Source organism: Gopherus evgoodei, chromosome 11 (assembly GCF_007399415.2).
Source record: "Gopherus evgoodei ecotype Sinaloan lineage chromosome 11, rGopEvg1_v1.p, whole genome shotgun sequence".
NCBI lineage: Eukaryota > Metazoa > Chordata > Testudines > Testudinidae > Gopherus > Gopherus evgoodei.
Window position 1 is genome coordinate 38,691,991 of NC_044332.1, and position 15,034 is coordinate 38,707,024.

At 39.1% G+C, this 15,034-nt stretch overlaps 1 protein-coding gene across 4 annotated transcripts in view; it reads left to right on the forward strand.

Annotated features, from left to right (window-relative positions):
• CHN1 (chimerin 1) overlaps window positions 1-15,034 on the forward strand; it is a 160,760-nt gene that overhangs the window by 128,919 nt on the left and 16,807 nt on the right. For all 4 annotated transcript variants that reach the window (XM_030580865.1, XM_030580866.1, XM_030580867.1 and 1 more), the window contains one exon: window positions 4,546-4,630. In XM_030580865.1, coding sequence (XP_030436725.1) covers window positions 4,546-4,630 — 85 coding nt within the window. The remainder of the gene's footprint in view (window positions 1-4,545; window positions 4,631-15,034) is intronic.

The window sequence follows — 15,034 nt, forward strand, 5'->3', positions numbered from 1 at the left end:
ATTAAAAATAGATCTTGATAAATTGGTTGTTCCCTCTCTTCCAAGAACTTCCTGGATGAAAGATCATGGAAAAAGTATGACAAAAATAAGAATTTTTTTGGAGTGTGAAGCTACAAATTGGCAATTCCGCTTTCACATCTTATAAGGAAGTAAAATTTGCATATGGCAGTTGCTTTTTATACGGGGGAAAAAAGGTATAACTTAAATTAGGACTTCTGGTATACTACTGTTTTTCAGCGGGTCAGGGAAGGTAAAGGTTAATAGATCACAGTATTCAACATTCACATTCAACTTTGTAGATAGAAAGAGCTCATTTTTTAGAGTTGTTATACAAAAAGTGGTGACAGGATTTGGATACAGCCTGGATGTGTGGGATAAGAGAGTGTGAGGAGTCTAAGACAATCCCAAGGTATTGGGCCTGGGTAGCAAAGTAGATTTTGTTATTGTCAACAGTGACCAAGAATTAGGGGAAGTAGGAAGGGGTTGAGAGGATGTATCCTCAGAAGTTCACTTTTAGCCATGTATGTTTGATTTGACAATGAGTAATGCAGGAGATGTCAGAAAGACAGCCCTCAGCCTGGACTGTGTGGCAGGAGAGAGGCTGCAGTAGACAGGTAGATTTGTGAGTCATCAATAGAAGGATGGATATTGTGTAAAGGTAGAAAGGGAGGTGACGAGGCTGGGTTTTGTTCCATTCCCACATGGAGTGAGAGAGGAAAAGAGGAGGGCCCACCAAAAAAGATGTTGAAGGAGAACCAGAGTAAAATGCAGTCATGAAAGCAAGATGTCAAGAAGTAGGATATGATTGGCAGAAGCAGCAGACAGATCAAGAGGGATTAGAATGGAGGAGAAGCCCAGGCATTTGGCTAGCATGAGGTTACTAGAGATATTGGTAAGGGCAGTTTCAATGGAGAGGAAAAAACAGAACAGAGTTATAGGAAGGGTTGTACGTGGCCCATTCAATGATTTTGCAGATGAAGTGAGAGAGAGACCACTAACTGGAGGGGAACGTGGCATTAGATCGTTTGGAAAACAAAATTTTCATCCTGTGTGGAATTTGGTTTCCATTCTGAATTGGAATGAAAAGTCAAAATATGAAACCATTTCAGGGAACAAAAAATTCTGAAAAGTTTATAACTGCTAATGCTAAAATGAATTTTTGAGCAAAAGGAAAAGGATCAGAATTTCAAAATACCATTTTTGTTTCATTTTTCAAAACCAGAAAATCAAAAACATTAATCAAAATCAACATTTTTCCCTGGAAAATTTTGATGTCAACAAAATCATATTTTCTGGTAGAAATTTTTTTCATGCAAAAAAATTCAGTTAGCTCTGTGTGGCATCAAGGTATGACATTTTGGATGGGCGATACCAGAGCATGCGTATATTTTAAGGAAAAATAGATGCTCAGGAAGAAATCAGAGGTCATGATGGATTAGAGGAGGAGACCATATGAAAAATCTCGGTGATGGTGGTCATGGGGAATAGGTGATTACAGCTACTGATCATGTCATGCTTGGCTCTGCAGAAGTCAGCCAGATCCTATAGGGAGGCCATGGAGTATAATTCAGCGAGGGTGGCAAAGTACGGTTCCCTGGCAAATTACATAGTAGAGCTGAAGGAAAAGAGAGTGCATTTGTGCCAGTAGTGGAGAAAATCCAAAGGACTTCCTTCAGAGGTGTTTGACAGCAAAGGGGCAGGAATAGAGGAAGCAGATGCTGAGGGTCAGCCAGGCAAGAGGTTAGTGGGATGGATTACACAGTGTCAACAATATTTTTTAGTTACATATCAAGGTTGGACAGTGATACTTCACAAGCAGCCCATTGACTTCAGTGGAACTACTCAAGGTGCAGGGTATTGCTAAATGTGAGTACTGGTATCACAGTCTAAACCTAATATAGTTACAAATACTCTATAGTTAAAAATACCAAAGAAGGTACCACGAAAACCTGATTGTCATAGCATTAAAAGCCTGACTCTGTTTAAAAATCACAATGACATTCAGGAGTAAGTTTCCATACTGACTCTTAGATTTACCTAAATACCTGTCATATAGCAGTTACATCTTTTTCTTTATTGGTACCAATTTCTAGGGGACTTAATGATACCCAAATGTTTACCAAAATTTCCATGAACTGCTCTGAATACTCATTTTGTATGAGATAAGTGTCATTTTGACCTATTCCTGCCCCACTGGAGTCAATGGTGCTGTGGATGCTCGACATCTCTGAAAATCAGGCCACTTCAGATCCATTATTTATATCCACTAAATACTGTATGAATTTAGATTCTTAACTTAAGGCACCCAATTTTTAAAAGGTTCACCTTTCTCTTTGCTACACCCACTTACGATTAGGTATTGCATATATATGTGCAAGATGACCCTCTGTCAATATCTAACCAGAACTGAATGAGTTAAGGCGAAAATATTCTTAACTATGAATTTCATTACTTTATGAGCATCAGTTACTGATTTCATTTTAGTTCATCATCTATTACAAGTAACTACTCAAAGTCCTTTACATTGGTTAACAAAATAATGATTTTTTCTGCCAAGAATCTTGTGGTTTTCTAAGCAGGAAACCTACTAAAACAAATCAGAGGCGGCTCATTGTGACTAAAAGACTGGAACAGGCAGGCAAGACTGAACTGAGACTAGCATTGGCTTCTTCCTTAGCTTTGAATTTGTTCTTGCTTAATTGGATTCCTATTCATTTTCCGCTTACTAAATTCATGCATATAGGTTTTCAATATGTAACATTGTTCTGAAAAAAAGGCTAATCCTTTATAGTAAACCAAGGAACCTCTGTGTGTATTCAGCATTGCTATGTAAACTCCTGGGGGAATTCTGTGCTACTGCACATGCACATAATTAATGAGCTTCACATATTTTTTGCTCAGAAAAAAAGCTTCTGCTGAAATCTTGCTGCAGTTCCGCATGTTGCCCACCAGAGGGTGCTGTGATAGAACACAGCAGCTGCTCCAAGGCAGCTAGGGGAGAGAAAGAGCCTGCCTTCTTTGCAGCACCTGTCAGGCCAGGTCAGAAGACAGGGGCTATGGGGAGACAGACAGTGTTGGGTTGCTGGGGGTTCAGACTAGCTCAAAAGGGCTACTGGGAGAGGACAGATTGGGGCACGGGCTGAATGGGAGTGGAGGGCACAGGGCCATAGAGGGGAGAGAGGTGCAGGGCCACATGGTGATGGGGGAGGGAGTGCAGAGCTACATAAGGAAAGCGGAGTGGCTGAGTGTGGGAATAGAGACATGGGGACAAGAGAGTGGGTACAGAGCCACATGGAGACAGAGGGAGGGGTGCAGGGCCACATGGGGATGGGGCGGAGTGGGTGTCTGAGTGGGGTGAAATGACATGTGGACAGAGGGTGCAAGGACACATGGGGAGAGGGCAGATGTGCCTGACTGAATGGGAGAGGCTAAAAGTCAGCTAGGATCTGCATGGGGGAAGCACCCTAACAACCCCGCCCCACTTCCCAAAAAAACCTATTCCATACTTTTCCCATCCATATCCAACAACCCTCCAAGTTCACGCCCAGGTTCCTTCCCAGCAATCTACTTCCCTCTCCTTCAGCATCTCCATTACCCCTGCTTTCCTCCAAGGCTTTGCACTGCTTCTGATGGGTGCGGGAAATATGGTTACATATTGTAGTTTAAATGAATTACTCAAATTCCTTACTAGGCATATTAATACAGAACTCTATTTAGCAAAAAAAAATTGCTGAATTTTTGTTGTCTGTATTGTTACAGACATACTTGCTGACAAGTATTTTGAAATAAATGACCAAAAATAATTAAAACTAGTGTGATTATATTGTGGTGTTTTGACAAATAAAATTTGCAGAATTTTAAAATGTTGTGCACAGAATTTTTAATCTTTTGTTGCAGAATTCCCCCAGGAGTATATATTGTACCAATACATTTGCCTAGCAGGGCTCTTTCTGATTTAGGCACAAGCCCTGCAGCGTCACTACATATATCATGCAAGACCATTTGTAGGGGACAGGCAGCATAAATCCCAAATATGGGGACCCTAGTTCCCTTACATACTCTTCTCTGTGTTGGAAAGCAGTTGCCGTTTAGTTCCATTTACAGCACTAATGCACAGTGCTGAAATCCCATCCCTGGTGGTGGTCAAGGGAGGAGAGGCATAGCAAACTGTGGTTGTCTGCTAGTTTACATATCCTGGCTTACTGAGCCTAGACCAGCTGCACGGATCTAGGTTAGGTGGGGCTGACAATTCCATCACTTCACCCTACAGATCTGTTAGTGTGAAGCAAAGCCATTTCCTGAGGACTGGACTCCTTTGTTGAGGATGGCAAGGTCACCTTTTTCCATCAGGCTGTAAGAATCTTGGCAGTTAAATCTTTCTCTTAGATTGTGTCATCTTTTCCTTCAGTGGTAAGCCCCAAACCAGGATGAAAGGAAATGAATGCAGATATTACCGTAGTAAAAAGGGAACTGTGGCCCATTTATGCGCATGAATATTTTGCCTGTGAAATAATCTAGTCTGTCCTTTCTGTTACTGTTTTCTAGGTTCACACATTCAGGGGTCCACACTGGTGTGAATACTGTGCCAACTTCATGTGGGGCCTCATTGCTCAGGGAGTAAAATGTGCAGGTAACTGGTTTATTCTTTGCTTCTTAAGACAACCCTGATGCTGTCAAGCCTTAGACATACTGTCTATTTCATAATAAATGGTGCACCTAGGCTCTGATCCTCCTGTTAAAATCACTGGAAAGATGCCCTTTAATTTCAGTGATAGTTGTATCAGGTGCTTCTATTGACCGTTGAACCTTACATCTAAATGCCTTCCAAACATTCAGAGATGGAAATAATAATCTGTCTTTCCTTTCTTTCAGTATGTGGGAGACGTAGCTTGAATGAGTTTTATTTATTTTATATGGACGAGTCTGTGTGTGGGCATGAAAAACTTATTGGGGATCTTAATGAAGCTTGTAGACAATAATCAGACCTCACAACACCTGTGTGAGGTAGATATTTAGATTTATTTTACAGATGAATAAACTGAGTCAGAGCAGTAAAGTGCCAGAGTTAGAAAAGGAGCTGGGTACGGAACCCAGGAGTCTTGACTCTGTCTTATTTGTGTGTGTGCTCTAACCACTGCGCTACATTCTCTCTCTAACTTGAAAAAATAAATTAATGGATTGAGAAGAACTGACATAAAGATGATTAAAATGGGTGTTTACATAAATTTATAAAAGCACTCAGAAGCTATGTTATAAATGCCTAGACAGACAGACACTGCATGCATTTGGGAATTGTCTCTCTGTTGTAGCTGAAGAACTTAGGTAAAATAATTCAGCAATATTATTGATAATCTCTGAAAAGAGAGAGAAACCAATTATTTTGTTTAGGAGAAAAATATCAAAGTAATTGGAAAAACAAGTTACTTTATTTAAAATGTACCTTACGATTTTCCAGTAATTAATTTTATAAAGAATATGTTGATGCAGAGAACTGCATTTGTTGCCCTGGAAACTGAATTTTCAAGCTAATTTAAGAATTTTTTCCCTGTCTAAAGCTTTCTGAAATATTGTCTTAAGCAAATAATAAGATTTTTATAGCATCAATGCAAAATGGTAGAAATTTCAACATAAACAAATGAGTTTATAGAAAATCTATGACTGAAAAATCTTGAAAATATTCCACAAGAAATGTTTGATATGTAATGTTTTTTATTGTCATTGATGCAATTTTTTTTGTCAGCATAGTCTCTAGTCTCCATAAAGTTTTAGCTTATTAGTTTTAGAAATAACTGAAAGAAATGAAAGAACATTAATGTGCAGTTATATTCTGTGAAAATGGCACTTCCTTACTTAGTAGTCCTACCCCATGTTTATTCAGAGTTCTAGCTACATACTGTATTCATTAATTTAATGTTTTACCACATTTTGCACTTGTTTAATCTGCACAGCCAATGTAGCTCTGGGAAAGGGAGCTTGATTTTATTCTGCTTCATGCATCAGCAACAGAGATGTCAGCTTAATTTTCAGAGTAGACACTTTATAGTTGATGACACATGAGCCAGAAAATACTCAGCTCTTTGTTTCTGATTTCATGTTGAATTTGCAACACTGACAGTTAGGAAAAATAACAGGCTTTTTAGTTTACATTAAGTAGCTTTGATCTGGAAGTTCAATAAATAAATATGAAAGTCCACAGTTTCATTTTTCAGAGTAGTTGCATGCTTTTGTAGAATGAGCAAAAAAGATCAGTTTTATAATTAAACTGACAGTACTTTTCTTTTTACTATTTTTATTTATAACTACTGTAGACAACATTGTTGTCTTATTTTATATTTTAATGCAGATTTTTCTCCAAAAGATCCTAATGGTTTCCTTTTCTTAGCTTGTATTATGGAAGTGAGAAATAACTAGTGCTTTCTCTTTTTCTCTCTTTGGCTCTGTACAAAGGTGATTGTAATAAGAAAGGAACAAAAAGGGGAAAAATGTAAACTAGATGGCTTTAGAATTTCAGACATAATTGGACTTTTCTGTTTGTCTAAAGTTGTCATACCCATGTCAATAACACCCAATAAATACAGCAATTTTTTAAAAAAATTTCAATCCATTTCATACTACCAATAAAGTGTACAACAGGGTAAAGCCCACTAAGAGATTACTGCACTTCTTGAATGCTCAAGGCCACTTAGCCTGTGATCATAATCTTTATGATGGCTGTCATACCTTATCTGAGGAATGACAGGATGTGCGGTGGTAAGATACTCACAGGCTTCACATAACTCTCTTTGCTTCCTCAACCCTCTGGCAAGCCACTTGTACTCACCCCCTGGTGGATGAAGGAGAGAAAGTGCCACATGTTAATAAACAGCAAACCCTCTCACCAGGAGAAATGAGTTCTGTCATTTTCAGCAAAATGGATGGTGGCCAGGAAATGGATCCTAAAGGACAGAGGTGTTATGTGGAGGGAATGGGAACCATTAAGGGTTCTGGCAGTGATGTTGAATGTGTCTGGTGGATGGGTAGGGAAAGATTACTTAACATTCCATGAAAAAATTCAGTTCAGTAAATGTGGTTCTCCTCTGAAAATTGGCTATGTAAAAAATGTCATCTTCTAAACTCAGAAGATCTGCTCCCCATGTGTGTTCAAAGTTGCATCTTGCTTACTTGCTTGCTTCGTGTGCATCATCAAAATATTTGTTTACTTCTTCCAGTGAGCTAGAACTGTGCAGTTGAGAGGCTGCACTGGTGTAACTGAGGGCATAAACGAAAGAAAGTGTGGGTACAACAAGTGTAAACGGGGCTTAATTTTCCCTGTGAAATTGTTTGTTCTTCTAACCTGAACACCTTTCATATGGAAATTGAGAGTCAATAAATGGTGAACCCTGGGACTCCCGTCACTTTTCTGAGTAGACAGGGCCAGCTCCAGGAGTTTTGCCGCCCCAAGCAGTCAAAAAAAAAAAAAAGCTGCAATCCCGATCTGCGGCAATTCACCAGGAGGTCCTTTGCTCCGAGCGGGAGTGAGGGACCCTCTACCGAATTGCCGCCAAATAGCTGGACATGCTGCCCCTCTCCGGAGTGGCTGCCCAAAGCACGTGCTTGCTAAGCTGATGCTTGGAGCTGGCCTTGCGAGTAGAAGTCCACATTAAAAATTACAGGATTGAGCAGGATGCAGCCTGCTAATACTCAAACTGGGCTCTGCATCACTCTGGGAAACTCCAGAAAGTCTGACTTGTGATCTGTGTGATAATTTTATTGAAAATGCTTTAGGAACAAAACTGTGCTGATTATAATATTCTGCACTTTTTACTCAGTTTTCTTTTTTAAAGTAAACAATTACAGATCATAAGATGAATCTATTAGCTGTACAAAAGCGTTATTTATTACAACTGTAAATGAATACTGCAGGGAACACTCAATCATTTTGAGTCCTGCTCTTAGCAAGATACATTGGAATAAAAATGCAGAGCATTCTTAGATTCCCTTTAGAAGGATAAAAGTCACCCATTTCAGAAAGTAGGAGGAGGAATGGAAAGAAAAAGTAACTTAAGGAGATTGTTGCCATTGGCATATAGATTGATTTATGGCATAAGAGTACAAATAATACTTAAAAAAAATAAACTAGAACCAGGAGAGTCCCAACAACACATATTATGCCATATCAGCTAACTCGTATGTCATAGCAACTAAAACTGTACTTATTCATTCTTTATTACAACTCAGCATCTCCAGCCAGAACAGAGCCTGGGTAACTTCTGTGTTATATGCCCCAAATACAATATAATTATCTCTCCAAGGCAGTTTGTTCCTACCCCTTGTGTTGATTGCTGGGGAAAGAAGAGTGATTGTAGGCATCCTCCTGCATGAGCTCCAGGGATAATCACAGTGTCAGTACCTCTCTGCTGAGATTGCCAAATGGGGAGGGTGGTGATGCTGGTGGTTTTTGTGATGTGAACAATAGTCCAGTAGGAACTTGTCTCACATAGACCAAAAAACCTGTGAGAGAGAATTGTGAAGAGCAGATGGCTGCCATTTTGACTGCTAAGGTTTCATGATTAATCTGTTGCTCCTCTGCACTTCTTGAAACAAGATGATTTTTTATTTCCAAAGTTAAGACTCAGTTTTATGTCCAGTTAAGCCTCCATTCCTCCACCAACTCAGAACTGTGCCTTAAAGATACAGTCAATCCCCTCTTCTTTCTCCGTCTACTTTCCCCTAGATGCACAAGCAACTTCTGTCTGTCTTTGTTTTGTTTTTCCCTCTCTACCTTCCCCCTCTCCCACAACCCTATAATATGTGAAATCAAGGGTACATTCATCTTGCAGCACATTGCTTTTGCTCCTGCACTGTACACTTAACATTTAAAAGCACAGGCTATCAGCATTAAAGGACAGCATGCGGAAGGAACGTGAGCAAAACAGACTCATGCAGATACCATTTGTGGTCTGAAGCCATCACAGGTGGGAGGTGGTTTTCTGACAGACAGTCTGCTCATTACCAGAGAACCATGGAGTAGGGAAGGCAGTTTGGGAGCATATCATGTATGCTTGAGACCTCTTTTTGTCCTGGGGCCACTTAGAAGAGCAGCCCAGATCCATAGTTGCACTAAGGCTCCTGTCAGATCAATACAGTATGTCAACAAATGGTGTTTGTTATGGGTATCATGGCACTTACAAGTAATGCTAGTTGTCAATGCCCGTAAAACTAAAGAACAGTAAATGATTACGTGCACTGCAGAGAGAGTAAACTTTAATATTTATGTTAAAGAAAAGAGAATTCAACTACCATAAAAGGAAAGCTACTGTTTGATGAATGATTTATTGGAGCAAATTCCTTTATATCTGTTTACCCTCATTAAAGCAATACCAATAGTTAGCTCTTACGTAGCATTCATCACCTGCAGATCTCAAAGTGCTTTACAAAGGTGGGTAGTGGTTTTATTCCCTTGTGTCAAATGGGGAAACTGAGGAACAAGTCTTAAGTGACTTGCCCAAGGTAACACAGTGATTTAATGCCAGGCCCAAGAATAGAACCCAGGCCTCCTGCCCCTTTCCCACGCCACTCTGCCATTACACTGCTCTACAGCCAAAATGCTTCTGAAATAAATGTAGTCCAACTTGACTAATTCTGGATCACTGAGAACGAAAATGATGCTTAAAATTGTTGATTGGCTCTAGTTTTCAAGATATGCTATTGGGTCAGTATATATGACCCTTGACTTGGGAATGGCGGAGGATGAGTGAGTTATAAAGGGAAGGATCTCAATTTAAACCAGAAATGACTAAAATACATCTTTGACTGGATCTATGAATAAATCTATGACTGGGTTTGGACAGTACTTGCTTTTGAGGCAAAACAATGAATGATGCAATCTGAAGCTGGTATTGCGTCATACGTGATATGAATTGCATCATGTTATTCCTAGAAGTCATGGATGATGCAATCATAACGAAGCTTACATCACTCTGCTGAACGAATTGCCCTATATCAGCTTTAGAAATCATACAGTGTCGTGCTCCCTTATTTGTCAGTGTTTGATTTTGCAAAGGGACACATTTCTGTTTAGCCAAAGTGAGCAGAGATGCCTCGTACTTGTGTGAACAGTGCAGATAACTTCTGCTGTGTGTGTGGTGAAGTGACTTTTGCATCACAAAAGCGCAGTATAACCACTATGGCTAAGAAAGCCTATCACCTTTCTTTTGGCTGCAAAATTGGCGATCAGGACAAGAGGTGGGCCCCACACATATGCTGCAACACTTGTGCAACAAATCTTGGCCCGTGCTTAAACAGGAAAAGGAAATCTATGCCTTTGGCAGTGCCAATGATTTGGAGAGAGCCAACAGATCATACCAGCAATTGTTACTTCTGCATGGTGCCTCCAGTTGGGAAAAGTGTGTCAAAGAAGAAAAAGTGGACTGTGCGTTATCCAAACATTCCATCAGCTATACGCCCAGTACCCCACGGAGAAGAACTGCCGGTTCCTGATGCACCAGAATCATTCTCACTTGAGTCAGATGAGGAAGAGGAAGAGGATGAAACTTCTGGTCCTGAACCATCAATGTCACAGGACCCACATTTTCTCCCATCCTCCTCCTCTGAACCACACCTCCTAACACAAGGTGAACTGAATGACCTTGTCAGGGATTTGGAACTACCCAAGAGTAAGGCAGAGCTGTTGGGCTCCAGACTACAGCAGTGGAATCTCCTGGCAGGCTATCAGGGCAAATGGACCCCATCAATGCTTGCAGATTATTGCTGGACAGTGACAAGAGATGCTCCATTTAATGAATACAAGAGACAAGCCAAGAAGCGCCGAGTAGACACTGAATAGGACTAAACTATGTACATAATAGTTTTTTGCCTTTTGTTTCATAATAAATTTTAGTTATATAACCCTTTTGCTGATTTTTAAAGTGTTACGTAAACAGGACAGGTGAAATATTATCATATAAAGCAACCATAAACACATGAAAAGACCTAGGTTTACAATTTATGATTAAAACTCTACTATCTACACAATATACATAGACATAAAATGTAAAAACTTAAATATCTTAGAAACAGTAGCCAATCAGTTGTTTTAATTGTCATATTTGAATTCAGCACATCAAAATACATAATAAATATCACATTTTATCTCTGAAGCAGACGACTTCTCAAAAATTGTAGACCACTGTTATCATAAGTTTGTGGAGAATCTCTTAGAACTCTTAGAGGAAAATGTAAATCTATCTTTCAGTACCTTAAACCGTCCCCTCAGAAAGACAAAATACATAAATGTCTTTCAGCTTAATTTATAAATATAATTACAAAGTATATTACATGTGATATAATTTCAATAGAGCATGCTCAGCAGCCACATTTACGAGTAAATCATAAGCAAAAGGAAATCTAAAACTGACAAATCAAATCAACAGTATAGCTATGCGTATTTTATTCTCAGCAAATATTTGTAATGGATACTCATAGGGCAGTATTAATATGCATATATTTTTTGGGCGCTGCTCATGCATTAATATGATCACATTATTTCTTCTTTCAGCTCAATGGACTAAAGTCAATATTAGTTGCTTCAGAAAAATTGTGAAATCTTTTTCTGAGCTTCCTAGAAAAGCATTGGCTATGTCTGGCTCTTTTTTAAAGGCAATATCCCTCATAAAAGTAATACCACAGCCTATCCAAACTCCTAGAGTAAGATCAATATGCTATTAAAAATAGTATAGCTTACCTGAAACTTTTTCTAAAACATCGATAAAGGCTGTTTTATTCTGAAATTTGTAAACTTGTCTATCTGCTCATGAATTTCTGAATGTACTTTTTGGTGAAGGATGGCTGCAGCGTGATGATAACATACAAAAGAAACCTATACACAACTACAAATCCAGCCAATGAAATGATCCACTTGTATGATGACCTTATTGAAGTCAATGGGAGTTTTGCCATTGACCTCTGTGGGGCCTTGATTTCACCCATGGTCTTTTAAATCTTTCCTTTATTCTGGACTTTATTGGGCAATATGATACTTTATGTAATTTGTGTGGTTTTAACAAATAAGGGTCAAATTTTTCTTTTAGGGCCTGACCCAACTACCATGGAAGTCAATGGAAAGACACTGATGGACCTCCACAGGAGTTGGATGAGACCCTTTGTTGTAAATCAGCATTAAATCCACTGAAGTAAACTGAGTTACTCAGAATTTACTTCATTGTAAGTGAAAGTAGAAATCGGCCCTAAGCATGAAATAAAACAAACTTTTGGGTCTAAAGCCTGCTAATCTTATTCACGCAAGTAGCCCAACTGAAATCAGAGGGACTACTTGTATGAGTATGGAAATGGGTTTTAGAGCCTGATCCCTAGAGGTGCTGAGCATTTGAAGCCAGTGGAAGTAGTGAGTGCTCGATACAACTCAGGATTCGGTTCTCTTGGCCCTCCTAAAAATGCAGGACTCTAAGATGTTGCAGAGCAGATGTGCTGCACTCTGGGATTTAAAAAAAAAAAGACAATTTGTTTTAATTGTTTGTAATTTGTCTTACAATATCCTGTGTTCCAGCCTCCCAAATTTAGGCTGAATATCACTACTGTAGAAAATTTGAACAACGGGTTGCTCTGGGATTTTGCAGTACTCTATTGGAAAGCAGCCTGTCATGTTACTCATGCACTTTTTATCTTGCTTGAATAAGCAAACAGTCATTCTTATATTCGTGTGTAACAATCACCAACTTAAAGTCTCATCAAGTCCTGAAAATGAAAGTCTACTGACTAAAACAATACCATTCTGCTTCCACTGAGTATTGTGAACTCAGAGAAAGGACCCTCCTTATGACAAAAGCATAACAAAATGGCTATGTTTCAATGTCTTTATTTAAAAAGCAACATTATTCTTGTTTTAAATGATGCAATCAAATCTTACAAAAATATTAATTTTGACTTGTCAAAGGCCTTCAGTCTCAAATAAGGACCAAAAACGTAGCTTTTGTTATTTTTTTAATTTAAAAAAAAAAAAGCCTGCAAAGCATAATAATAATGGTAATAGAAATGTGCTCTGCCTTTTATAAACTTCTGTTAAAGCATGGTATATTCCTCAGGAGTGTTTATAATCCTTGTAGCAGTGTTTTGGTGTATGAGAACCAATGAAGTATAAAAAATGAGCATAAAGATGGAAAAGCAATGTTGATTTTTAAAACGTTTCTGGTGTTAATGAGACCTGATCCAAAGCCCCTTCAAATCAATGGGAATCTTTTCATGGACTTAATTGGACTTTGAAGTGGGCATCAAAAGGATTAGCAGTAACACAGGTAATTAAATTTGTTTTTTTAGAAATATGAATTTCAGCTTGAAAATGTCCCTGCAAGCTAAACATTTTAATAAAATAGCATTTTGCTGTATGCAAATATCCTTAGGATGACCTTGGGAAATGTAAATATTGTTTTAATTCAAGCATAGGACATTTGTAAATACATGTTTTTCACTCTTATATACTTTAAAATGAATTATCCTTGTTGTCACAATACTGTAGCTCTAAGATATCTCTTCTCCCATCATCGTGGGTAGATGTGTGCTCACAAGACCAACCCAATTCCATAAATGGGGGTTAGCCTTTCGGCTTCCTCACACATCAGTTGAGACAGACCTTTAAGAATATAAACGTTGTTTCTGTAAAATGGTTTGCTCCCTGTTTAATATTTAAATCTTTAAAGATAAACGACTTGTAGTAGGCTGTATTGAGTGGCTCTTGCAGCAATTTTAGTACATGTGATAATTACGCATAGAAAAACAGCATTAAAAACATTTATGAAGTGTAAAGTAAATCACTCAAAAGTTAGGAAATGCCAGAATTAAGGTTGCTTGTGCACTCTTAGTTCAGCCCCCTTGTGTGTTTGCATTATCATTGTCTTTAATTACACACTCACCTACTGTTTTTCCCCAAGACCCAGGCCTCATTCTGGGCATAGAATGGATGGTGCTCACTTAGCAAACGGCTGTTCTATATTTTGTTTTCTCCTAGTTGCTCATTGTTGTGGCCCCAGGCCTTACTTACTACACATTATTCATGTCTGCTCTGAAGACTGAATTTTTAATTTCTTCATGGGCTTTTCCACTGCGATTTTCACTATAGTATCTGAATGCTTCACAAACATTTAATGAATTTATTTTTAAATACCCCTGTGAAATGGGGCAGTGGTATTATCCCCATTGTACAGATAAGGAGCCAAGGCACAAAGAGATTAAGGTCAAAAGTGTTCACTAAATTTGGGTACTCAATTTGAAACACCTAGGTGATTTTTTTCAGAGTATTTAGCAGTATAGAGCACTTGAGATTTTCAAAGCAAAATTCCCAGTTTCTCTCAGATGCAACTGATTTCAGTTGCATATGAGAGCGCAGCACTTCTGGAAATCAGCCCAGAGTCTCAAGTTGGGCAACTATCAGATAAGGAGCATGCAACTTTCCTGCCACCACACAGGAACTCTGTAGCAGAGGCAGGGATAGAATCCAGTTCTTCATGGCAGCATTCAACTGCCGTAACCAGGAGACTTTCCTTTCTCTTTCTGCAATCCCCTCCCTCCCTCACTACGCACCTTCCATCTTCTGCAACAAATGAAGCTGAGGTCCTACAGACAACAGCCTTCACTAGACAACCCTGATGATTCAGCCTCAGAGCAGATCCATCATGTGCACTGAATGAGATAGTGGAAAAAACAGTATGTGGTCATGTAATTGAAGACTGTTGTCATAATGCTAATTAACAAGGGTACATCCAGACTTGATCCCTTGTGCCCTATCCACTCCAACTTGTGCTGCCCTAGTCTTTTCCTCACCCTCGTCTCCTTGTCCCAGTCCCATTCTCCTCACCTAGCCATTTCCTATCTCCATTCCTTAAGCTTCTCATCTCAGTCCTAATACTCTTGCCCAGACAATCCACTACCCTCCCTCACAGCTCCTCGTCCAGTCAGTCTCTTGTCCCTCTCTGCCCAAATTTCTTTCCCCTCCATTTTACAGAGGGAGAAACTGAAACACAGGATGATTAAGGACCAAATCCTA